We start from the raw sequence: 26,747 nt of genomic DNA, 5'->3' as shown, positions 1-26,747 counted from the left end.
GGGTACATGGAAAGGTATTCCATATCATTAATCATCAGGAAAATGAAAATTAAAACCACAATGAGATTTCATTCCACATGCACTAGAATGGCTTAAACGCTAAACGTTTGGCAAGGACAGTGAGCAACTGGAAATTTGATATATCAGTGGTGGAATTGTAAAATGGAATAATCATTTTCTAACAGTTTCTTCTAAGTAAAATATGACAGCAATTTCTCTCCTAGGGTATTTACCCAAAACACAGGGAAATACAGAAATAGATTTATGGAATTAATCTATGCAGAAATAGACTTAAATAAGAATATCATTGTTTTAGTAATAATAAAAAGAATTGAAAATAACTTGAAAACAGAAAAATGGTGGTTCATGCATATAACAGGACACTATTTAAAGTAAAACTGTTTTAATTATTAGTTAATAAGAAGCAAAATAAAATAAAATAAAACATAAAACCAATCAACCAACAAACAAGCAAAATTGCTTTCTCTGAAAGGTTCTTTTCTCTGTAAACCTGAGAAGTGTGTGGCATTTTCAGACCACTGTGAACTAAAAAATGGATTCATTTACCAAAAAGAAGTATTAAGAAGAGGGGGGGGAAAGCTATAATTGATTGCTTATGGATTAAAAAAAAAGATATAGATATTACTATCAGGTTGCTCGACAGAATTGTTGACAATCATACTATTTTAGACTACTTCAGTCTGTCAATAGAATGTTGATTTTCTCCTGTGGGATTTGGAAAGAGTTACATGATATATTTTATAGTCCCTTATTTGAGTTAATAGAGAAAATGATGATGACTACATTAGAAACAAAAATGTAGAATATGAAGAAATTTTAGAAGGGGATATAAGAAATTAGAAAAGAAGTAGAGTATTAAAATTACTTAAATTTGTTCACCATGTTTGTCCCACCAAATCTATCTTAATATGATGGAGGTCTAATTCACTGTTCTGCAATGGCTGACAGCTGTCTGTCCTGACTGTGGAAGCCCTTTGCTAAATTCTCTTTCCTGATTACTGCCAGAATGTTAACTTACTTTCAGTGTAAGAAGGCTGCCTGCAATGCAAATTAGAGTGGGGGGAGGTGGGAGGGAGAGAGAGAAAGAGAGAGAGAAAGATTGAGAGATTTGGCCATCCTACTGGTTTACTTGGCGGGCAAAGAACATTTCATGGCTGAGAAGGAGCCTTAATCATTAGGGAAGTGATGTGTTCATCACATCTGAGTAAAAGGGATTGCCAGGATTGAAGAGTATGGTTTGCTCTTTTTATCTTATAAAACATTGGATAGACAGGTTAGCAAAGAGTGACCTATGGGGGGCGGGGAAGAGTGACCTATGATAGACAAAATGACCAATGTTTTAGAAAGGAACAAAAAAGGAATTGCTGGTGATACTTTGACTAAAATGTGATTTCTTCAATTGTCCAATGTGGGGAAAGGTCATAGGTAAATTTTCATTATCCTGTTTTCATCCAAATGTTCTTTTAAGTCTTTATTTACTTCAACTGTTGAACATGTGTATAACAAGAAAGTCACTGGATAAACTATAAAGATAGATTGTGACATATACTATACACATAAAGAAAAATTTCATTAGACACTTTGGTAATAGACATTTATTCTAATCAGAATACCAAAGAAATTCTTCAAAGAGCCATTCATGATACATTAGGCCAGAGGTCAATTTCTAGGATAGGAACACCAGGTGTGCTAAATAGTTAGTTCTATATAAGATAATATTTGCAAAGTGCTTTCACTAAATACATTATTTTGATCCCCTTTATAATCCTTTGAAGTGAGTAGGAAGGTAGATATCATTTGACCCACTTTACAGGTAAGGAAACCAAGGCTCAGAGCCATTATGAGATCTCCCTCTAAAGTAATGAGTTCCTGGTATACTAATAAGGAGCAGAGCCAGATCTGGAATTTGGGTCTTTTCACTTTCATCCTAGTGCACTTCCTCTACCCCAAAGCTACAATAGTGACTCAGTGCTGTGAAAGAACTGAAATTTAGAGTCCACTATTTCTTGTCTGGAACATAACTTTCCCTCTTTAAGGATGCCACTTCCCTGCACAGCTAAGCACATTAGAGGAGCCCATTACCAGTTATGAAGTTCATGCCACTATCTAATTGGTCTCTGAAATACTGCCCCACCAAAGATGCAATGGCATGTAAAGAAAGCAGTAAGGACTGAAATTATAGCAGGGATTAAAATGATGCTAAATTAATGCATTCCTTGGTCGCAGGATTATGAGCAAGTGTTATTGTGGATAAGACTTCCATTTTTTTTCTATTAGAAACTCCATTCTCTTTAAAAGATCAACAAGAAGAACCAAAAGGGAATTCCCTAAGGTCAGCTCTGAGGAAACATAAACCTCTAATTCAATAACTCTGCTACTACTCTGAAAAAGGCTTTATTATTGCAACATCCATATGGAGCCAATTGGACATTAATGACTAATCAATCCCTCCGCTTTCTATTCTACTTAAAGTGTCACAAACCATGTTTAGATTAGCCTATTTCCTGCTTAGGATTGCTCAAGATGTCTTTTGTTCTTTCAGGACCAGCCTGATGGAGGCAGCTTAAACAAACACACTAGCGGAGTGGCGCAGGAGTTATAAAGTGCCATATGTGAATGAACAAAGGGGCTATACTGAAGCCTTTTGTGGTATTTGTTAATGTTTTTCATCTGAGCTTAAAAAGGCTTAATGACTTTGTGGTGAGCTGATGCATGTGGCTCGTGGCTTTGCAAAATGAAGGAAATTCTAACCAGTGATATGCCAGTCTGTGTTTTCAAGAGTCTCCTGCTTTAAGTTTCAGTGCCTGTGTTTACTTTTTTATTCTTTTTAATTCTCAAGTTATATTTGCTTTACACAGATAGCTAAACAGAGTCCTTTATCTTGTTTCAACTATAGAATCCTAGGGCAGCTGGGACAACTTATGTGCTTCTTTATTTTAATGACCTGAAAGTAGCACAGAGCATCAACTATTCTACTTGTTATCTATCTGCCGTATGTATGCACAGGAGGAGAGCTCACAAGCTGTTGAGCCCAGGCAAAAAGGCAGTATTTAAGCTTTAACCAGAGACCACTGGGGATGAAATAAGACAATAACAGGTTCTGACTTTCTAAGATTTCAGGAGAACCAGTCTCAGGTTCAAGAAGATGCCCTTGGAGAATACAGAGGCTGGTGAAAAGCTGGTAGACTAAATAATTCATGTGGCTCTGCAGCTTCTGTCTTCATCCAACCCTAGTTCCTACCATTGACTCCACATGAAGAAGCACAAACCAAGGTGAAGCAAATCTCAGAGCTAGTTAACAAAGATACCACTAAACCCATTCTCCATTTCTACACTTACTGATTACCTTAGCCTTCACTGTCTCTGTTGGAGTATCATAAAATCTAACCTGCTGGCTGGTATTCTTCCAGTTTTGAATCCTTTAGCTTGCATTTAAATACCTCCTTCTAGTTTCAGCCACCACAAATGCAATTCTGACCAGGAGACTCCTATATTTAAATTCTTCAATAGCTGCCTAAATGCCCATGTGATCTGGCCCTTAACTATTGTGCCTCCAGTAGCATCTCTGGTAGCTCTATTTCGTTTAGCAACACTATACTACTTCTGGTTCTCTACACACTATGTTTTGATGCTAAGAGTCCAAGTTTTTTCTTTTCCTGGAACTGTCCACCTTGAACACTTTCGGGATTATCTATCTATTCTTATGTAAGCAACAGATGTTTTCCATGGTTGCTAGGTTAGACCAAGAATTCTAGGCTCCCACAGTTGCACCCTATGCTTACATCTACCTTAATTTTTACCTGTTTATCCAAGTTACCAGTTTTATGAGTCCACATTATTCATTAGATAGCTTACCTCAAAAGAGTCATCCACAACTGCACCCCCAGGGTCCAGTACATAGGCTGGCATAAGGTAAATACTGAAATGCTTATTTGGACAGCAGAGAATAGCAGACATCTTCAACAGTGAGAATTTCAGAGACCCAGATGTCTGCATATTCCATTAGCTCCTGGGAATTTCTGAAATCAGATTTTATATGAAGTCTCACTTTATTTCTTATATTCTGTTAATGTCTTGCAAGGAGAGAGGAAAAACGTACCCATAGTTGTTTGAGACTCAGAGATCATTGGTTTTCATCTTACTTCCTTTACTGACTTGCCACCCTGAACAATTCTGAGAAACTAGTCTCCCCACTTCCAGAAAAACCTTGGTAGGATGGTAAGACAAGTCTGAGCTTTTTGGGAATAGTAAATCTGAAAACTATTCTAACATTGCAGGGCATGTATAAATATATACAATTGATGCACATGCATTCAAATAAGCATACAAAGAGAACTTCCTTGAATAGCAGAAAATGGGTAAAACATTCATAGAATTAGAGAACTTGAACATGAGAAGGAGGTTAAAGATCCCTGCCCACACTTCTCATTTCAGATGAAGAAAATATGAGGTTTAGGGAGATCAAACTCTTCCCAAGTCTCACATTAGTATATGGCAAAATTACACTGGCAACTTACATTTAACTATCCCCAAGACTGCACACTTACCATCAACACAAATTTCTAAAATTGTCAGCCAAATTCTTTCAATGAAATCCAGATTTATCTTCAAAACTCCTAGCAATTAATTTAACCAGCTTCTCCTCTTCGTTTCATTTGTTCCAGGGAATCTGTCTTTTATTAGAGTGGGAGATGCAGTTTATAGGTCCAGTAAAAGCTAATTTTTAAGTTATGGATGTGGAAATAGTATTAAAAGGAGATGGCTCAGGATTTGGGGGCATTAAGTCCAATCATATAGGACACCAAAAGTTCTCCATCCTTTGAATTGGTGAAAATATTGAAGGTGCCTAATATTTGTGTGGTTTGAAAGATTTTTTTTAATTCCACAAATTTCTATTTCTAATTAAACTCTAATGTTTTTTTGTTTTTTTTTAAATGAAACCCATAGAAAAGCTACTCCAACAAAGGGCAACCAGTTCAGGCAGCTCTACTTGGAGAAAAGCAGGAGGCAGTGTGGTTCAGTTGTTATGCACTCAGACACATCTGAGTTTGAATTATAGATTTGATCTTTCTTAGATAAGTAACCTTGGGTAAATTATTTCTCTAAACTATAGTTTCTTCTCCCTATGAAAGAGTGTTAATAATTTTTACTTTGCAATATCATCCTGAAGAATAAATGGGAACAAATGTAAATTTCTAACATAGTGACTAAAACCCAGTATTCACACACCTTTAATGGTAGCAGTAGTAACGGAATGACAACAGAAATAGGAGACTGTTTAGTACAGTACCAAGAGCATAGCAGGTGATTAGGTGATATTTGTCCCCTTCCTAGACTTTCCTCATATCTGGGTAATGTTTCTGACATTTCATGTTCTGTTTTAAAAACCCACAAGTTAGCTGTATGGTACAATTTATTCCTTAATAGAGCCTCTTTTCTGCCCCCAAAGCTAAAAATATATTTCATGAGGGTCTCTATGAAAATGACTAAAATGTAATGAAAATGCATAAGGCCCAAACAAAAAAGACCATCTCACATCTCCCCAGTTCCTTATGCAGGACCAATAACCAGATTTGTGTACTTAGCCAGAACCAGAAGAAAGGAAGAGACCACTATCCTGTGAATTTACAGATCATCTTTTTTTAAATGTTTTTTTTTTTTTAGCTGTAGTTGGACACAATATCTTTATTTTATTTTTATGTGATGCTCAGGATAGAACCCAGGGCCCCGCACGTGCTAAGCAAGCACTCCACTGCTGAGCCACAACACCAGCCCTTACAGATCAGCTTTTTAAAAAAAACTCACTGGAATGACAAAGGATTAAGATTATTGACTATGAAGCTCTAATAAATCGAGGGCAAGGCAGTTTCAGTACACTTTAAAGTTGTTTTCCTTTCCTTCCTACTAAGAGCTCTGCAACTGTGCAGCATTGGGTAGCTACTATCCTATTATATTTTGTCCTTGTGAAGTACTGACTTTTCATCAGAATAGTGAGCTGGTCCTAAAGCAACATGAAGTGATTTCTCTGCCATGAAAATTATAAACATACACAACACACACACACACACACACACACACACACACACACACACGTCAGCTTTAATTTGTATTTTTAGGAAAAAAAAATATATATGATGATTAAGCCCAGGGACACTTAACCACTGAGCTACATCCCCAGCCCTTTTTATTTTTTATTTTGAGACAGGGTCTTCCTAAGTTGCTTAGGGCCTTGCTAAGTTGCAGAGGCTGTCTTTGAATTTGCAATCCTCCTGCCTCAGCCTCCTCAGCTACTGGGATTACCTGCATGCATCACTATATTCAGCTAGTATAAATTTTCAATGTTTTAATATATTGCTTATGAAATTATGCTCTCCAGAGCTGAGATTTGGGATATTTTTAAAATTTATATATGAAAGCAGAATGTATTTCAATTCTTATTATACATATATAATTTTTCATATCTCTGGTTGTATACAAAGTATATTCACACCAATTTGTGTCTTCATACATGTACTTTGAATAATAATGATCACCGAATTCCACCATCATTTCTAACGCCATGCCCCCTCCCTTCCCTTCCAACCCCTCTGTCCTATCTAGAGTTCATCTATTCCTCCCATGCTCTCCCTCCCTAGCCCACTATGAATCAGCCTCCTTATATCAAAGAAAACGTTCAGCATTTGATTAGTTGGGATTGGCTAAGTTCACTTAGCATTATCTTCTCTGCTAGATGCCCTTCAATAGATGAATGAATAAAAAATATGGCATATATACACAATGGAATATTACTCAGCAATAGAAGAGAATAAAATCATGGGCATTTGCAGGTAAATGGATGGAGTTAGAGATTTGGAATATTAAGATTTAGTTCAGAGTTAACTTTTCATGGCCTATTCCTAAATGTAACAGTTTGCAGTATAATGCAAATGTCAATCTATCCTTATACAGTCTCTTTAATCTGATGCCATGACCTACCTCAGGGCACCATGTCTAAGGTGTAGGTACCCACTGAACAAAAAGAATTTTGAAAAAAAAAAAGTCACTCCCAAGTGAGAGGCCCAGGTACTAGACTGATCTGTAAGGCATCAATCAGCCACAGCAGACAAAGTGGAAATTATTCTTATGTGTGTAATATATCCAGGAGTAAAGAAGTTACTTTTAATTTGATTTGAATGAAAATCCACCTAACACCTGCTCAGCTTTCTCAGGAGGTAACATGGAAAGACATCTAGCTGAGCATCCCCTCTGCAAAGAAGTTAAAAAGAGAGCAGAGGAATTTAGAGACTGACGGAGCTCCAAGACCAACCTAACTGCTGCTTTTCCGTTATTATCAACCTCTGGAATCTAGGTCAATCTTTAATCATTAAAGGTTAATGTCTATTTGGTGGCAAAGTTTAAATTCCTCAGCATGGCATTCAAGGCCCTATGCAACATGGAACCCAGCGATCTTTAGAACATATTCAATTCAGCAAATATTTATTGAATGCAAGTCTGTATGAGGCTTTGCACTGGGCTTGGTGGAGAACACAAAGACGAGAAATGTGATACCTCTCTCCTGGAGCTTCCTGTGTGCTTCATTGTCTCTGTGTCTGTCTGGATTTTTCTCTCAGCTGAATGCTCTTCCCCTTCTCTTGGTTTATCTAATTCTAGGCTTATTTCCAGTCATACTTCTATCAGTGCCTTCTAGAATTGCTGCTGTCCACAAAGCACTGCAGCTTCTTCTTTCTTTTCTGTTTCTCTAATGATGTCCATGAACATGTTGCTTTGCTTCCTATGTATACTAACATTATAATTCAAGCTATGTTACTAACTCTTGGACAATAAAATGTAGTCTAATTTTTTTTTAAAGAGAGAGTGAGAGAGAGAGAGAGAGAGAGAGAGAGAGAGAGAGAGAGAGAGAGAGAGAGAGAGAGAGAGAATTTTTTGATATTTATTTTTTTAGTTCCCGGTGGACACAACATCTTTGTTGGTATGTGGTGCTGAGGATCGAACCCGGGCCACATGCATGCCAGGCGAGCGTGCTACCGCTTGAGCTACATCCCCAGCCCCTAATTTTTTACAATCTTTTTTTTCCCACTCCGATAAAAGTATTGTGTATATAAAAAATAAACATCAAATTATATCTGGTTGAACATGTGGGTAAAACTCAAGATTGTGAGGCCCTGAGTTTAGACAGATCCTGGTTGGAAAGACTTGGTTCCAGGTACTAGAGATTTCATTCACAGAGAACCACCTCTAAAAAGTTTAAAAATAGACAACAAATAATAGGTGAAAGCAGACTGGGATAGACAAGGAATCTAGAAGAAGAAAAAAGTGAAACATGAGAATATCTTGGTTAAAGAACAAAAGATAGGGAGCCAAACAGAAAATAAGGGAGGGCTGCATAGATATTGGCTATTTGGAACAAATTAGTTTTCAAAACTTAAAAAAAGGAAAGGGCCAAGTAGGCAAAAAAGTTGGTCTCAAATCCAATCTTGACCTGAAGCAGAGAGAATTTAGAGAGCATTCAGAATTGGCCTAATATTCTTCAAATCCCACCAGCCTCAGGTTAGGCTGAATTCTACAGCCTGCATGTGGAAAACCAAGTGGCTCTTGCTGCCAGGAGAGGATTCTGGGAAAGAGACCTAGGCAAAGTTCACATTCTAAGTGTCAGTCCAAACATGGTAGACAGACTTCTATCAACTAGAGTTTATTCTAATGTGCTGATTTATGTGAAACAGACATACATACTGCTGAGGAAGCAAAGACTAATTTTGTAGTCCCACTGGGAACATATGCTAGCTGTTCTTAAGAGTCTAATTTCCATGGTAGATGGTATTAATCTTTGTCACTCAGTGGCTGTAGGGTTGGGAATCACTTTTGTGTGATTCAGTAATGGCACAGGCAGGCATTTCTCCCTCAGGGCATAGATACTTCATTAGAAAAGTAGATCATTTTTGGATTACACTATGGCCACTGACACCTCGTTAGAAAATGCAACCCAATGAGAAACCAGCTACTGGGCAGGGCTGGGTTCCTTACTAAAAGGAGGCTGGGTCTTTGATTGGGCTTTCACACTGAAATAACTATGAGAGCAAGTTGAGTTCCCTTTATGGAGTATTAGGGGATGGAGTTATTCAAGAATCTTGACATTTCACTCTCTTGCCCCATCAGGACTATCCATCACTTGGAGAGTTCAATGGAAATTGTTTTCTACCAACATTAAAAGTTATTTGGGAGCTTTTAAGACACAGCAAATATATTTCTTTAAGAGAAGTTTATTTGCTTGTTTAAGAGCGCTGCACTTTATATATAGTGCTGATATAAACTGGTGCACAGGATCCTCTAAAACTGTTTATATCCACAGTAAAATACATTTTTGTGATACTCATACAACAGAGTTAGTCCAGAGCCAAGGGCTTCGTGAACTCTGCTTATCTCCTATCCACCTAGCCTGTGTGGCTGTTACTCATTTTCACCATGTCTTGGGCCTCCCTTACTATCCATTCTAGCCTCAGTCTCAACCTGCTGGTTCTGCAGAGACTCCTTTGCCTATTTTCTTCTGTGAGATGCCTAGAAATGCAATTTTAGACAGCCATGGAAGGCTGGATCCATATCCCTGTCACACAGCTCTGGCTAATGCTCCCTGTGATTTACTGGGGACTTTTCTTTTACTATGTATACTTCCTCAACTTTTATTCCTGATACATACCCTAGTAGTTGTATATCTTCTTGGTCAAAGCGTGTCCTCTCTGGTATATTTCTACAATAACTGCATTTTTTTAGAAGACTACATGAGGTCCCTAATTGATACTTGCTAAATTCTAGCTGCCTTCAAGGTCAATGAGTTCAATTATATGAATTAGAGTTAAAAAAATATATCAACTAGGAAACATCTATATCAATTTCCTCACCCATACATGAGAAAATTGAGGAAAAAGAAATGCCTTGCCTAGGATGCAACAACTAGAATTCAAGTCTTCTAGTTCTTGAGAAAATATCTGAAGGAGCAAAGGGATAGATGTTACAAGGAAATAAGAGACAAGTTTGACCATAAATTTGACCAACAAAGACCTAAGAGAATTAGAAAAAGCATCTGTAGAAGAAATAGGGTTCCTGTCATTAGACTACTGGAGACATTTGAACAGAAGTGAAGTGACCACTTGTCAGGGATATGAGAAGGGATTTCTTAACTAGAATTGTAGATTTCATGATCTCTCTTCTTTATTCCAAATTGGAGAATCTAAGTGTTACAATGTGAAGCACTATATTCTGGTGGGCTTGACTTAATGACCTTTACATTCCAAAGTACAAGCAGTTATAGAGTTTAAATCCCACCCAGATTAGGCTGCAGTTTGCCTCTGCTGCCTTGAATGAGTCATGAGTCATGGAATCAATCTTCCTTTTCCATCAGGAGTAAAAATCCAGGGAGGGGAAGAGAAATGAGAAAAGCTTCAAAGATTTTTTCTAAGAGTATGGATCAAAGGAGAAGCAGGATATTCAAGAAAGGACATGTGTATTACGAGTGGTGCATTTTGAAGGAAAAAGAGAAAACATTGCAGTCTCTGCTCTTTGTCCATAAACAGAAAGCTTAAACTGACAATAATAAAACTACCCTGATATTGAACTTAGAAGCAATCAGAGATTCCCATAAGAAGGGAGGAGGAGGAGAAGTGTAAGAAGTTTTCAGAAGGGTAATGCCCTCTTGGTTGGAATCTAATTTGCAAATTCAATGAAAATCTGTAAAAGACTTCTAAATAAACTTGAGAGCAACAGTCATAAACAGGAGCATTCATATTGCACATATCCATTTCCATTCAAATCAATGTAAGATTTTAATATGTGGAGGACGGTATGTTGTATCCAATTCTAATTCAGGGTCCAAAGTCATCCAGAGATACAGAGCTCATCCCTAAATAACAGGCTTATATTTCACTACTCCTCACATCAAAATGAGGTACAGCCTTCCTCAGGCTGGGACACAATAAGTGAATATGAAAATTTAAGAAGATTTTAGAAGAATGTTTTCTTACCCAAACCCTACTACAAAACCATACGAAACCCTAAGTTTAAGAGAGAAACCCCTAGTAGAAGAGCTATAGGGAGAGAAAAGATTTTCTTTTAAATATATTCTTTTAAAAAGCTAAGTCACAACTACTGTTGCTGTGGAAGGAAAGGAAAGGAGGAGTGGAGAAGCTTCCATCTCTGAAAGATAATTGGGAAATACTACTGGAGAGGTGTTCTGATTAATAAACAGTAAAGCTCCAAGAACATGAAAACTCAAATCAACAAGTAGCACAAATATGTTCTCTAAGGTATTGCTCTCTTATTTCTTTGAAAGAAACAAATGGAACCTATTGTGGATAGATCATCTTTTCATATAAGAACTACACCCAGTGTTTTTTGAAGACTCTAATAGCAATCATGGATTTGGAAGAGAACTTAGAGATAATCAAATCCAACATGACTCTTAAAGAGATAAAGAACTTAAGTCCTGAGGCATTAGTCATTTGTTTTCAGTCATTTAGCAAAGGAACTTTAATCCAAATCTCCCCCAAACCAGGCCAGAACCCTTTCTACTACACTGTGCAACCTTGAAATTGGGAGAGTCGGGATAAGAATTGCAGTCTTGCCCAAGCAGAACAAGGAAAGGGGAAATGCCACAAAGAAAGTCAACAAAACGTTCAACAGCTGTTCATCATTCTTAATACACAGTGACAGACTCAACTAATCAAGTCCTGTCCTCTTTAAATGTCCTATGTGGAAGCAAATAGATTGTGTATACTCAATACATATTAAGCCTTCAACCACTTCAAAGTATAACAAGACCTTAAACATGTTTCCTAAGTCTCCAGAACCAATGAGTTTGAGGCTTTATAAATATCATGGTGAACAAGAAATGCTGTCTTGTCACATTCAAGCCAAATAACAGCTGGACTTTAAAAATAAAATTTTGAAGGCATTTGCCTTTTATATTTTTAATTTCTGTTTTCCTTGCTTATGGTTTTGTCATTCGATTTTGATGAGTAGTTAATACACAGGCACAGCTGCCTCTTTTGGTGACCTTTTCTTCACTGACTCTATGCCCAGGGCTATGAAGAAGGTCTACAAATTGCTTACTAAGTGATATTGTCATTTTCATGACTGGGAAACGTCTTCCTGGGAAGCCAGATCAAACAGGGCCTCATTTTCTGGACTGACTTAATTTAGTCACTTCAGAAGCTAGACAGGAGGGTGGTGGAGGAATGGAGCGAGGGCATAACCCCTTATGCTATTCCAAAGCTGGAGGGAGTTTGATTACACAAGGATGAAGGAAGGGGACCTCCTGAGCTAGAGACACAGAACTCACCTGCTACCTCAGCTTCCCTAAGGAGCTCTTACTCTGAGTTCTCTGTAGAGTGCAACGAAGTCCTGCTCTTCTTGGTAATTTCTCTCAATAATAATGTTATAGGTATGTACATATTTCCCTTTTAATTTTCTGTCTTCCCTCACTAGTCCATGAGATTCAAGAGGTCAGGGACATATCTATTTTGCTTCCCATGGTTTACCCAGGATCTACTTCGGGGACCTACACACTATAGGCACTCAGAAATGTTGGTTGGTTGCTTTGCGGGACCACAGACTTGTGAAGGAGCAAAATATATTTTTCATTATTCTGATTCTTCAGTTCCTTATAAGTTTTCTGACTAAGGGAAAGAGGAAGGAGCAAAGTAGACAAAGTATTATGTGTATCTGTTATCTACTCTGACTTTAGTATGAACTGCAACTCCAGCAGGCTTTGCAATCAGCTCTCACTTGAACAGATGCCAGGAAACAGCCTGAAGTCAGCAAAAGGCTGCTCCCCCTCCCAGCAGTCCTCACAAAGGCACCGCACTTCTGTCCATATTAGAGCAGGTAACTTGACTCCATTCATGAACTCATAGTCCCCCAAAAGCACATGAGGTCTCAATGGCAACTCTGGGCAAGCTTCTGAAGGGAGGTTTTCACACGCTTCTTAAGCTCCTGGGCCACTACAGCCCTTCTACTGTTACACCTCAGCAGGCCCTGCTGCTGTGTGTGACAGAGTAACATGAGAGCTGCCTACAGCATGACCTGCTATATTTAGGGAGAGGAAATGGGCCATACTGAGGAAGGTCACAAGGAGTTTGTTCAGAAAAACGAAGCACTGACATATTTATCAGTACACATAGTACACATAATGGCAGGCTGAAATTTGAGCCTGGCATCAGATCTCAGCTCTATCCTTACTAGCTATATGACTACACCAAGTTACTTAATTACTCTCAGCCTCAATGTTCTCATCTATAAAATGGAAAAAATAATAATGCCTTTTTTGTGGAGTGTACAAAAATTAAATGAGAAAGTGTGTATTTAAAAAACATTCTCTGGCATGCGAGTGCTTGATAAATGTTTGCTTAAAAAAAGTAATTAGAAAAATCGGTTTGGATCTAGACAATCTGGGTGTTGAATGGAATTTCCACTGATATTTTTATTAAATATGTTTCTCTACAGTTCAGTTTTAATTTTTTTCTCTTATAATGGTTAATAACTTCATGATTATTAATTTGCCAAGCACAAAATATCAACTTGATTATCAACATTACAGAAAGGCAACTGACTATATTTTTAGCCAGTATACAATTAATTAGGAAACCAATTGAAAAAGGGTGAATGGTAGATTAAGTTCATTAAAGCAAGGGTAAGGTAGTGGAACTCTATAACTCCTAGTCTGTAGCTAGACTAAGTACTCCAAGGTGATAAAAATATTTATTTCATATATATGCTTAAATATTTAAAGGCTCCACAGTATGATCTTCCAACAAGATTAAAATGAGACAGGCCTGAAACACTTCTTTGAATACTTTCAGGCCAGCTACCATGTCTGTGATGCAGTCAGTTGGTTAACTATGCAAGTCCCATCATTTGGACTCCATGACACCCTACACAGAGGAAGCTCAACCCTCACCTATAAAACACCTGCACTTCTGAAGGACCATGAAAACATCATGTGCTCTTGAAACATACTCTTTAAGGAGGACAAGTATAGCTCTAGTTTTGAGTCCTTACCCCAATTCCTACTCATCTTTCTCTCCCTTCCTTTCTTTTCCTTTCTTTTTGTTCCCCAATACCCTCCCTGCAGCACACACACTCCAATCAGAATTTATTTTAACACCTTGCCCTCAGGAATATCATCAAACATTAGACTCTTCTACTAGTATGAAAAACCTGCCTTCTGGAAACTCTCTGAAGTGCTTCCTAATGTCTCTTAGTGCTTGTGCCAGGGATTTCTAAACTGCCTGGGAAGGCCCGGTTCAGATGCTGTTGTGAAATGTCTTCATGTATTTTCAAGGGATTAGGGTCCTGGAAGAAATCCTGCCAGTAAAAGGGATACTAGTAAGATTCTTCCCCTCAAGCTAAAAAAGGATTTTAGCAGGGACCCAAGATGGGTGAAGTATCGCGTTACTCTGAAGAGAACAAATTAATCTTCCTTGACTGGTGGGACAGATTCTGCCAAAGAAACAGCTAACGGGAAAACCAGTCCCAACTCTGTGATGACACAGTAAATAACCAGGCAACATTACTACCGAAGTGCTGACCTAACCTATAAATTGTACCCGGCCTCCAGGGAGCAATTTCTGCTGATGTGCTGCTTGTGCATTTAAGACAAACAAACAAAAAAGGAAGAAAGGCGGACAGGCATCCATGGTGCTGTAGGTAAACATTCTCAGAAGGTGGCTCTTTCCACCCAGACTTTCAGCAGACTTCAGTGATGGTTAGTGAATGGTACAGGCTGGGCCATTTCTAAACAACTGAAAAGTTTGTGCCAAATTTGCTACACACCAATGTTTAGTTCCCCAAATGGTTTGACTGCACTATGAATTACTTGATTTGGAACTAAGAGAAAAAAGAGAAATACAACTCCTCCTTTGTTTCTTCTTTTTCTCCCCCACTTCCTTAACAAGAATGCACTGAGGTGGATGAAACACAGAAAGCTGTTGTTCATTAGAATGTAGAGGGTCTTTTTATTTTAAAATGGTAAAATAGCATCTGGGAGTACTTTGATTGCTATATGTTCAGTAATATTGGATCTAGCAGCTTCTCAAAGTCCTCAACTATAATGTATACTGAAGACCAACATTTCTTCTCTTTTCCACAAATCTAGCTGATGACTGACTCCCAAGAAAGGCCATGAAAATCTTACATCCTCCTCAGACATCTTCAGAAACACACAGAGCCGCAGAAAAGAGCTACAGAAAGGATACTCACCCTCTGCATCTTCTGGCCGAGTAAGGTCGATGACACCTGGGCCCAGCTTTCCATCTTCATTTGATTTTCCTGTTAACTGGGGCCCCAAATTCTCAAAGCGCGTTCTTTCCTAGAGGAAAGAATAATCAGAGGTTTATTCTAGCTTCCAAAGCAGCCACTTTTTTCCTGCCAGTTTCTATCTTTCGAAATAGGTAGAACTTGGATTTGCAAACATGGTTTCTGATCCATTTGAGTTCTGAAAAATCTTTCAGGAACCTTCTTGTAATGCCTGATGTGGCACTAAGAGCAGTGACAGCATCTAAACCATAATACCTTTAAGGAAAGTAAACCTGAAATGGGAACCTGCCAGAGCTGCTCTGCACATCTCTTCTGTATTGGATTTGCTCCCATAATCTAAAAGGAATGCAATTGAGAGAGTTGAGATACGTGTTCAAAAACTTGAAAGAGCAGTTCCTATTAAAAGACACTGCTACATTTAATGGTAGAGGAATTTTCCCACTTATAGATCATACTTTGCATTGGTGTTCCTGGGGAAATTCAAATTAGAATTTTATGCACCAGATTTCAAAAACCAATCTCTCAAAGCAGGTAGACTAGACGATGGCATTGAGACTATTGTTTTGCCTATGAGTTTCACCTGTGACTTCCTGGGAACTGAAAAGATGTCACACCTAGCCTGTCAGGAAGCCAGGTAAGTTAAATACCCTGCCCCTTTAGGCCAGAGGAGCTTTGCATGTTCACCCGTTTTTTAGGATCAAGAGTCTGACAAAGCATCACAGAGAACAGAGCTCTACAGCTCTCTGGATCAGTGGCAGAGGGCTCATTGACCATCATTAATATGGTGTTCTTGTCTGCAGAAACCCAGCACGTGTCCCCCCTCTCGCCTCCTTTCTACTCTCCAGACTCAAACTTGGCTTTGTGTTATGCTTATGAATGAATGAAACCTTGTTGTTCATTACTATGAAACAATATTAAATGTCATGTCAGCTTGAATTTACAGACATGAAATAGCAGCTTCCAGCTCCGAGAATGGTTTCTGCATGTTATACTTAATGCATTATGCAGCAGTAGAGTGCTGATTGCTGTTCAGTCTATTGTTCAATGACCTAGTTCTGTACTGAGCATGTTCGGCATTAGATGGAAACACTCTGAGTGTTCTCTTCTCTAAGATGTTTAGAAACTTGGAAATATTCTTAAAGAGCAAACATACAATTACTTGATAGAGGCTGTGCCTCATTTGTACAGTCTCACTACATTTGTGCTTTCTAATATGATTATTTTTGAATATCATTATATTTCTATAATTAATTCCCATCAGTCAAATTGTGCAGGAAGTCTTCCAGTTCCCCTTCATCATGGAATTTGTTGAAATCCGTGTTGGAGGAAAACACAGCATAAACCTTGCCTTAATCTAGCGCCATTTCCATGAAAGATTTGCAACAAAAAATATAATCATGAATTTCTTGAACTGGGTAATGGTAACTTGTTTTAATAGCAGTATGTGGGGAAACCTCTGAAAATACGACACTTTTTTAAAAAGACAGAATGAAAATAAAAACCAAATCAAGTACAGTTCCCTAATATCTTCTTATGTGAAAACACTGTTGCCCAAGAACAAATTAACCCAGATGCAGGACACAACAGAAAGCAACCACAAGCCATGTGGGAGTTTCACACATTGTCAGGGGAAGGACAGCTGCTTTTAATCAGCCAATTCCTATTTTTGAGTAGCACTTCCAGTTGTCATGATGTAAAGAAAAAGAATTAAAGTGAAGATGAGTAGTATCAGGGAAAGCAAAATATTCAACCTTTGTTTTATCACATTGTTTCGCATTTGAAATATTTGCATGTGAATGCTTTCCCTATGTTAAATGCAAAAGGAGTTTTGATGTGACACCTGCAATCTTCTTGGAAGAACAACCTTTAACTGTATTTTTATGGGGGTAAAAACAACTTTCTCTGAAAATCAACAGACCGTGCTACCTATCAATATGCATATTTCAAGTATCTTTCTAGTCATTCATTCTCTTTGATTTTACCAGAAAATATTCTCAGTAAAAAAAAAATAAAATAAATAAAGTTCCTGAAAGAATATCAATATTTTGACAAGGAAGGAGAAGAGGGAAAATTACATGCCATGGTTTGTAAAATCCTAAGACAACAAAGCTTACATGATGATAATATCTTTTCTTTTATAAAAATGAAGTGCACTCACAATTCAGTAGTATCAGCTTGTTTTTAATCATAACAAAAAACATCCAGAACATTCAACAACACATTCACAGTGTCTTTGAAGTCATACATTTTTCTGACTTCATTGAAAAAAATTCTTTTGCAAAGATACTTTCCCTATAAAATATCAATATTTTGACAGCATAGAAGACAAGGAAGAATATTCCATGAAAAACTCGTTAAATAGGCAGAAAATAAATCAATGATAAAAATTGTTTGGGGCACTGGGTTGCATTTTAAATTTGATAATATTAAGCACTGTGTTTGAGATTAAAGCAGGACTCTGCAAAGCCATGCCCTTTCATATAAATTCCCACCTCATCTCCCAGAAGATTTTCTTCTTTTCTTCAAAGAATAGCTCAGAATATTTATTTTCCAGCCACATAACCATAAGATAAGAGGGCCTGATGTCTACAAGTTAGGTCTGGGCAGCTGAGCTAAGCAAAATTTTACCAATGAGGATGAACACAAGCCTAGTAAATACAGGATGTGAACATGAACAGAGAGATACTTTAGTTCCAAGAAGTTTAAACTTCTAACCATTACATGCCAATGGGTACGCCCCTATATGGAACAAATATAGACAATGGGTGGCAAGTTCTTAAGTCCAAATTTCTGCCACACATTTGAACCAGCCCTCACAAGGTACATAGCTCCCAAGTAGGATATTTTGGAGACATAATAAAAATATCTCAATGCTAATTTAATCCTGATACCCCGCTTTCCCATCTTCATGTTGACAGTGAAATGTACATTTTACATGCAGCAATGTGATAAGACACTTACTTATGCATTGTCAGTCACAAACATGCAGTCAACATAAAAGTTATTGAAAAAATTAAAGTCAGCTCTGCCGTGTTGTTGGACTGTTGGCTCTCTAAGTGCTTTGAAATTATGATGTATGAGGTAGATGTTGCATATTAAATAAAGATATTTAAATGATAAAGCCCCCTTTAGTGAGAGCTGATGAATGTTAAATGTTACAAGCCACAAGATGGTAGCATCCATCATCTTCACATATTATCAGAGTCAATGATGGGGCAGCTTCACTGATGACAGATAGACTGCTGCATTATTATCCCTTATTTCCAGAGTCATTGAACAAACCATTCAACTCCTCAGGCATTATTTTTAACTTTGCATTAAATTAGCAACTTTTCCCTCCCTACCATGGCAAGATTGATCAATTATGTCTTTGCAACAGTGGAGAGAGAGAATGGATTTGGGGTAACTAAAAGACCAGAGGTTTGTTTTCATAGAGGGAAAAAAAAAATCTACTTCCTCTTACTTGCAACAAATGTAAAATTGTGATCCTGGGAAAGAACAGCAATGAAACAGTAAGCACACAATAATGGCTTTTCTTTGCACTTAGATAAAAGCTGAATTTTTGATGTGCACAGTATATTTTAATAAAATTTTATATACTATGTTTTATACACTTATTGGCTATTCCATAATAATGTGTGTGCTAACAGTAAAATTGCTCTTAAATTTATGTGTGTTATTTATACGTTCCCACGTAACAATGCTTTTTGTTGTAAAAAATATTCTGTTTATTAATGTAACTTTACAACCACTGCATCCAAGCTCCGTGGTAAATTAATGACATTTTTATTATTTTATAGTGTCATTAAATTTTTACTGATCACTCCATCAAACAGAGGCAGTAAAGGCCATAATGTAAACTGGGACACTTAGATCAGGCAGCAGGAAGACATTCCATATAGTCTGAAGAAAACTGCTAGCAATAAATGATATTTATACCATCTTTAAGCATGTGAGAATACTTGGATAAGTTTGGCAAAACTGTTTCAGTAGTGGAGTGGATTGTGTACTTAAATAACAGTTTGCTTGCCAGCCAGACTAGCCTTTTTCAAACCATATGCAAGATGACTGATTGCGGCCATCGCCTAAAAAACAACACACCAACATAATAACGTGCTGGGCACCTTTCCTCTGGATTTACCAAAACTGACCAGCCTACACCCTGCCGCAAATTCTGTAAACAGGGTCCCTTTTTCTATAATCTGAAAGGGAAAATGGCACATGCTGAGAGAAGCTTTTTGTTTGTTGCTTTGCAAAAATATTTCATTTAAGTACACATATCTAGACAATGATGGGATATATTTTATGCCAATGGCCCAAATGAGAAGCACTGTGCCAACCAATATTTATTCAAAAGCTTATTTCTAAGGAATTTCTGAATATGGGGTCATTCATAGCAGCCACACAACAAATGATTAGGGGGTCATTACCTATATTGTTGTTAAAATGAGTAAAAAATAATCATCTTGTATTATTTTCTTATGTAAAATGCATTATAATTAGGATGCTCTCTACATTGCCTTGCCTCTCTTAAATAAACTTAAATGTATGTTATTAACTAATTGCCAGATATTCTATTTATATAGATAGAAGACATTAAAACCAAAATTCTATACTCATATAATCATGGATTTAGTAGTACCTATCTTCTAACATGGAGAATCTAGTATGATTCTTTTTAAGTAAAAAAGATTTTATTGTTACATATCTAAATACACATTTAAATATTAAAGACTTTCCCAAAACTTTCAAATTTGTAATAAGGAATTTTGTAGGAAAGATTAATACTGAAATCCCATCACATTTTTTGTGTACTCCTGAAACAGAATTTTTGAGAAATAAAAAATATGTGTATCATAAATAGAAATTCTGTAAGGCCACCACAGATGTGTTTTCAGATAGTGTCTATCCTCAAAGTTTCAACTCTAAGTTATTGAGTGCTTGCTGAATAAAGTCTTATTATTTTCATACCAGCTCCAAATTTCAATCTTTCTGGACATCTGATTTCTACTTGTATATTTTAGTAGATCTCTGACCCAAGAAAATGCTTTCCTAAATTAAAAGTAAAGACTTCCCTGCAAAAGCAGCATTCACCTTTTCCAGTTTCCTTCCTGTCCTGTGTTTATGTCAACACCAACTGGCCAGCACAATTGCCTCACTACTTTCCTTGTCCTTGTCTGTCTAGTCAATCATCCAGGGTTGTTGATTTTCCTTCTAATAGAGCTCTTGCTGTGGTCCCTCCCCTTGACACCTTTCTGTCATCTCTAACTACCTGAGCAGATGCCTTCCAGTCTACATACCAAACTCATGGCTGCATTTTCCTCTGATCTGCCTGCACTGTCCTCCCCAGTTGATCTCCTCACACACCTTCCTTATACTCCTCTACTTCATGTCTCTAATTCAGAACTTTTCAGACCTTCTTATTTGCTATTGCATTTCAGCCACCCCCCAGCTTTTAAGATACTATGTTAACAAATTAAAGATTAATTTAAGATACTATATTAACAAATTGGCTCATGTACACTGCCAAGTCTACCCTAGCAATACCAAAAGATTTTACAAGCCAGGGACTGTATATTAGACCTTTTTTTTTAAATACATATTTTACACAGTGTTTAGTATTAGTGTCAATAAATACTTGCAAGTTTATATAAGGCCACATAATTTATTTACCTACAAAAATAAAAAATACACTGTATAAGAGAGAGTCCCAAAGGATCAAAAACTACTAATTTTGTAATTTTTAATGGTTATAAAAGACATGTTTAGACTCAACACTCCACACTGTATTGGTCATATATCTAAGCAATAATAATCAGAAAAAGGAAATCCAGAAAAACACCTTAAATATTTTACAAGAGAGAGAAATAACTTTAAAAGACTGCAATAGAAAAATGCATTTGATTATATGACTTAATGTGAATTCTAACTTGGAATTTCTGCAGGTAAATACCTGCATCTTTGCTTAAGTCTTTGAGAAATACTAGTTAAAGGAGACGTCATCTACCATAAAGCCATGGTAGATTAATACTGAATTTAATACTGTTTATAAAACAGTATCCATTTCCAAGTAAAAAGTTTTGTTTGGTTTGGTTTGTATTGTTTTGAAATCAGGACAATGACACATGATTTGACCAATACTTTGTCTTTTACTCTGAATGACATACTTTAATTCCTTGCTCTGGACATATTTTGCCATGATGTGATTCTCATGAGATGTTACTTAACCACATGTTTGGTTTCCTTTTTATTGCCTCAACAAACTGTCACTTTATCATCCTTTATTTTATATTCTTTATTTTACACTTAATAATTTAATGAAGGATCAAAAACTGTAGGTTTTATGTTGGAAAGCAACCACATCTGCTTTTTAAAAGGTGATTCTTTTTGGAGGAAGGTATTTTAGAGGTACTGGAATTTACTTTCATAGTGACATTTTGATGGTTTCAGAGTCAGTAATCATGATAATAAAGACTCTGGCCGGGAGAAATGAAGTTCATTATTGAATCTCATTGTTAAATAACATTTTGTCAGCCCAAACTATTAATTTGTCTGGCTCTTAATACATCCTTAACACTAAAATTGTGCTAGGACTCATAATTTAGCTAAGGGCTGAATTTTCCAACAGTGTTTTGCCCACAGAGCACAAATGCACCTTTCAACTAGTGGTCGGCTAGGGTGCCACTTATAGATCAGCTGCTGGTACAAAGGTCTTTCCAATGAGTATTTTTACCTCACACCAATGCTTCAAGGAAAATACTACTCTTGCTATTAATTTTATAAGAAAAAATGTGAGGCTCAAAAAAGTTTCTATATTTTTATTTAAGTCATTTATAAAATTTGTGTAGGTATTTGTGCTGAGGTGAATTGAGAATCATAACCCTACAACTTACTTACCATGTGATCTCTCTGAGCCCATTCCCTCATTCATAAAATGGGATAGAAAATGCTCATGCTACAGGGTTGTTAATGATCAAATGAGAGATTGCATGTGTGAGTGCCTTGCAAAAAATTAAGCAATTCCTAAAATATCCACTTCTGCTAAATATACTATTTAGTATTTACTAAATGTTTCAAAGCTAAACACTAATGAAGATAGTGTCCTGATCCAAAGGCCAATATCCATTTTCCTGCCAAAATGGAACTATATAATCAAAGATGCATTCCTTTAGTCTTAGCTGCTAAGGATCTCACAACTAAATTCAGATCTCAACCCTACCAACCATGTAGTAGCTGGATCTTGTTATTGTCTACTTTTTGGCCCTCAAAGGTTCCCCACCCACTGCATGGTAAGAAACAAGCTTATACGGATAGCTTGTATGACCTTTGATGATCTGGTTCCTGCTCCTCTTACCAGCTTCATGTTTTACTCATTCCAGTTTATATTCCCTATTCTGATAAAATAGAACTTCTTGAAGTTTCCTGAATGTGATATTCCACAGCTCTGTGTGTTTCCATTTATAATTCTTTCCTCCTAGAATGCTTTGCCCTTTCTGATTCATCACAACTAGTCCTTTTTAAGCTCAATTAAAGCATTTTTTCTCAACAAAATCCTTTGTTGACTTCCTTTCACCAGTCCCAGGTACAACCTCTCACTCCCTTCTTTTGTCCCAGCATCATATTACACTAATTAACAAGTATATTATAATTATTTATTTATATTTCTGTTTATATGGCTCCTTGATTTGTTCTGAAATGGCAATGTCCATATCTTATTATCTTCACATCATAAGTGCCTCTCATGAGGTATTTTAGGCAGTCAGAAGATAAATCCTGATAATCCTGGTAAAATTATTTCCCTCCCTTCTTTTCATTTTACTTTTAGATAGAATGAAGTGAATTTTCAGATCTTTATACAAAGCAGTGAAACATGATTGAAAGATAGATAAATATAAAGAAGGTATGCAAATAAATGAAACAATAAAATAATCTCTTGGTCAAGGATGGTGTAGTGGAGAGATACAGGAAATCTACCTTATTTTTATTATATGAAAGTAATTATTTGTAAGTGCTTTGCCTTTCCCTAAGACTTTTTCCCTAGAATTTCAACTGCCCGCCCCCACCATTTTCCCTTGAACATCTCTTGTACTGCTTAGTAATTCACTTTTTGAATTAAAAATGCCAATATATTATGAAAGGACAACAGAATAAACTTAAATAAAATAATATTGATTTCAGTTTAATTCCTCTTGAGAAATAAGAAATAAGAGTTTTCCTAGGGAAACACAACAGAGAAATAAAGCATTTGGTCAAACAGGGGTGGGGATCACAAGTGTTTAAGAATATACAAGCTAATCAAAAATAACTGGTTTTGGCTGAATTGTGTCCTTCAAAAATTCTGAAATTGAAGACCTAACCTCTAGTACCCCAGAATGTGACTATATTTGGAGACAGGGCCTTTGAAGAAGTGATCAGTTGCAATGAGGCTGTTAGGGTGTGCACTAATTCAATCTGACCATATCTTTATAAAAGGAAGAAATTTGGACACAAAAAGAAACCCAAGGGATGTGTGTACACTGAGGAAAGACCATGCCAGGACATAGAAAATAGATGTCTATATACAAGCCAAAGAATGAGGCCTTAGGAGAAACCAAATCTACTGACACTTTGATCCTGGACTTCCAACTTGCAGAACTGGAAGAAAATAACTTTCTGTTCTTTAAGTTAAAATAAACTTCTGTTCTTTAGGTTTCTCAGTTTGTGGTATTTTGTTATGATAGCCCAAGCAAACTAGTAAAATGGTAACTACATCTCCTATAACCCACACAAAAAATTCTTGCTGTTGGCCAAAAATTATCAGATAATAAAGCAGCAAATTTTGGAGATGACATCCTAGTAGATTCTCTGGAAGCTTTTGCCACTAAGAGCTAGTAGTGGTTCTGTCTGTTGAAAGTTCTATGTCTGTATTTATGTTTGTACATATGTATGTATGTAGGTACACGTGTATGTATGTATGTAAGTATCTACCTACCTACCTATATATGATTCTTCAAAAGAGAAAGTTCTTGCTTAGAAGGAAGGAAGACTTGCAAGGGCTTGGCAAGTTTTCCCAAACCAGAAGACTTATACTTGGGGCATGAAAAAGAAAAAATAAAGACTAGCATGAGCTTCTCAGATTTCCTCTCAACATACTGATATATGCCACTAGACCTTAAGCATCTTGGGGAAGGGAAAGTGTCTTATGACCCTCCCTATCCCCAGCTAGCACTGTGCCTGGCAAGTGGAGAAGTGGGCAGCACAGGCCTACTGAAATGAACTAATGTCTGCAGAGCTTCTTGTGGATATGTTTTATGGAACTTTCAAAAACATTCTCAAGTGATGTATGACAAGTTTCCCTTAGGATTTGAAGAGTACACCAAACTAAGCAAGTTCTGACTCCACAACCCTGGCAACAAGATCATCCTGTACATCTCCTATAACACACACTTAGACTCTTGTCATTGGCCATCAGATGATAAATGATACAGTAGCATTAACTCTGAAGATATGAGAACCTTTTAGCCTTGGGAACCACTGAATTAAATTAGTTTCATCAGGATTATAGTGCTTACTGAACCCCTTTAACCAAATGCTTTCTGTCTCATTCATATGGTTTTAATATGGTTTTAACCAATTGCAAGGTTATTTATAAGTTTGCAACTCCCAAGTAGAGTTATAAAGCATTCAGATTTAAGCAAATCCAGTTGTGTGGCAGCCCAACTCCCACTTATATGTGGTTTCAACTTTTTATTCGTGTATAGAGAGGCATGATGCAGATTTGTTCCTGCATATTCTCTGGTTAACTATTTGCTTCAGTAACAAGTTCACAAGAAGTTCCATTGTAAAATTATACAAACTCCTATTAAAACTGAACACATGATTTAAAAACTGGAGAACTTTATCTCCATGTAAACCACCCATAAGACTTTGTTATTCTAACATTTACCATATGAAAAAAAGTTATCACAATAAAATTAATGACCAGTTAAGCAAATGTCTTTGTCAAAAAAAAAAAAAAAAGATATTCTGGGAATTCTACTAGTTCAGAATCTAGGCAACTTGATTTCCAATACCTATTTAATTTATGATGCATATTTAAAAAATATTGTTTGTGGAAACACAGGTGCAATTAATTCAAGTTGAAGACAACAAAGCTATATAAACCAAAAGAATGAATATTTTCTTCAAAAATATAACTATTTCAATTTTATCTGGCAAACTGATAATTTGGAAAATTTTTTTTCTTGCAGAAACATAAACATAAAAGGTAGAAAAATGTAAAACATTACCACCAAGCATTTGTTGTAATTTATGAAATGTATAATAAATTCCTTGAGATTCTCCTATAATTTAAAGAAATATGTTACAAAAATAACATATATCTTAAAGAAGAAAAATCAGGAAGCTTCAGTGCCAGGAGGAAATGTAAAAGCCTCTTCATTCAGAGCCCTGAGCCTGGAAGGTTAGGGTGCTTACCTGAAGCCCTGAAGCCATGAGTAAATGGACCTAGAACATGCCTCAGCCTCCAGATCTCAGTCCTACTTCTTTCACTGAGTCACTCTGTACTCTTACAAACTATGCTAGTCCCCGTTTACCTCATCTATGAAATGAGGGAGTTGAATTAATTTATCTCCATCGTTTCTTCCAGTCCTAAAATTTCATGATTCTATGATACTTGACTTTTTTGCTCTCAGATCTACACTGCAGCACACACTAGCAAAATCACTTTGCCATGTCATAAAAAAATTCTTGAGTAATTATTCATATTCTCAAGGAAAGCACTAAAAAATAATCCATTTGTCAAATAAGCCAACCAAACCACAGTCACACTCTGCCAGAAAGCATTTATTTGCTACTTCTGAAATTTTGTCCCCACTATAGGCAAAAGCAATTGAAGGGAAGGGACATAGCAGCAGAAAGGCAAAGGAAGGAGAGGAAAAACCAGAGAGAAATTGTTTTAACCTGAATTTGGTTTAAATATGCCTCCACATCCCAAGTTTGGTATTCGCTATGGAGGTATGCACACAGAATACATCCCTTTTTAGTTTGTAAGAAAAGTAACATGAGTGTAAACATTGCTGCTAAGAAGAAGAGCCTCTCTTCAGTGAAAAAAAAAGTGATTAACTCCTTGAAATTAAGATTTTTGCATATTTTATTATTATCTTCTTTCTAGGAAAAAGGAAGTACTAATAAGGTCAAAGGAAGTCACAAATGAATTTTCAATAAACATAAACTTAACCCTGCCTGATTGTGGAAGTGTGTGTTTTTTTTAAAGGTTGAGTAAACTAAAAATTCAGGAACTATGCTTTCATTTCATAAAAATTTTTAAAAAGTCCTTTGGACATTGAAAATTTTAAATGAGTTTAAAAGAAGAAAATATTTAGGAACTCTATTCAAAATAATACTTCAATATGGCAACATTACAAAGGACAAAAGACAGTGTC

At 36.6% G+C, this 26,747-nt stretch overlaps 1 protein-coding gene across 30 annotated transcripts in view; it reads right to left on the bottom strand.

Annotated features, from left to right (window-relative positions):
• Sox6 (SRY-box transcription factor 6) overlaps positions 1 to 26,747 on the bottom strand; it is a 580,734-nt gene that overhangs the window by 29,520 nt on the left and 524,467 nt on the right. For all 30 annotated transcript variants that reach the window (XM_078046426.1, XM_021727329.3, XM_078046425.1 and 27 more), the window contains one exon: positions 15,268 to 15,376. In XM_078046426.1, the coding sequence (XP_077902552.1) occupies positions 15,268 to 15,376 (109 nt within the window). The remainder of the gene's footprint in view (positions 1 to 15,267; positions 15,377 to 26,747) is intronic.

The sequence above is a fragment of the Ictidomys tridecemlineatus genome, chromosome 4 (genome assembly GCF_052094955.1).
Source record: "Ictidomys tridecemlineatus isolate mIctTri1 chromosome 4, mIctTri1.hap1, whole genome shotgun sequence".
Classification (NCBI taxonomy): Eukaryota; Metazoa; Chordata; class Mammalia; order Rodentia; family Sciuridae; genus Ictidomys; species Ictidomys tridecemlineatus.
This window is presented reverse-complemented; position numbering and strand designations above follow the sequence as displayed.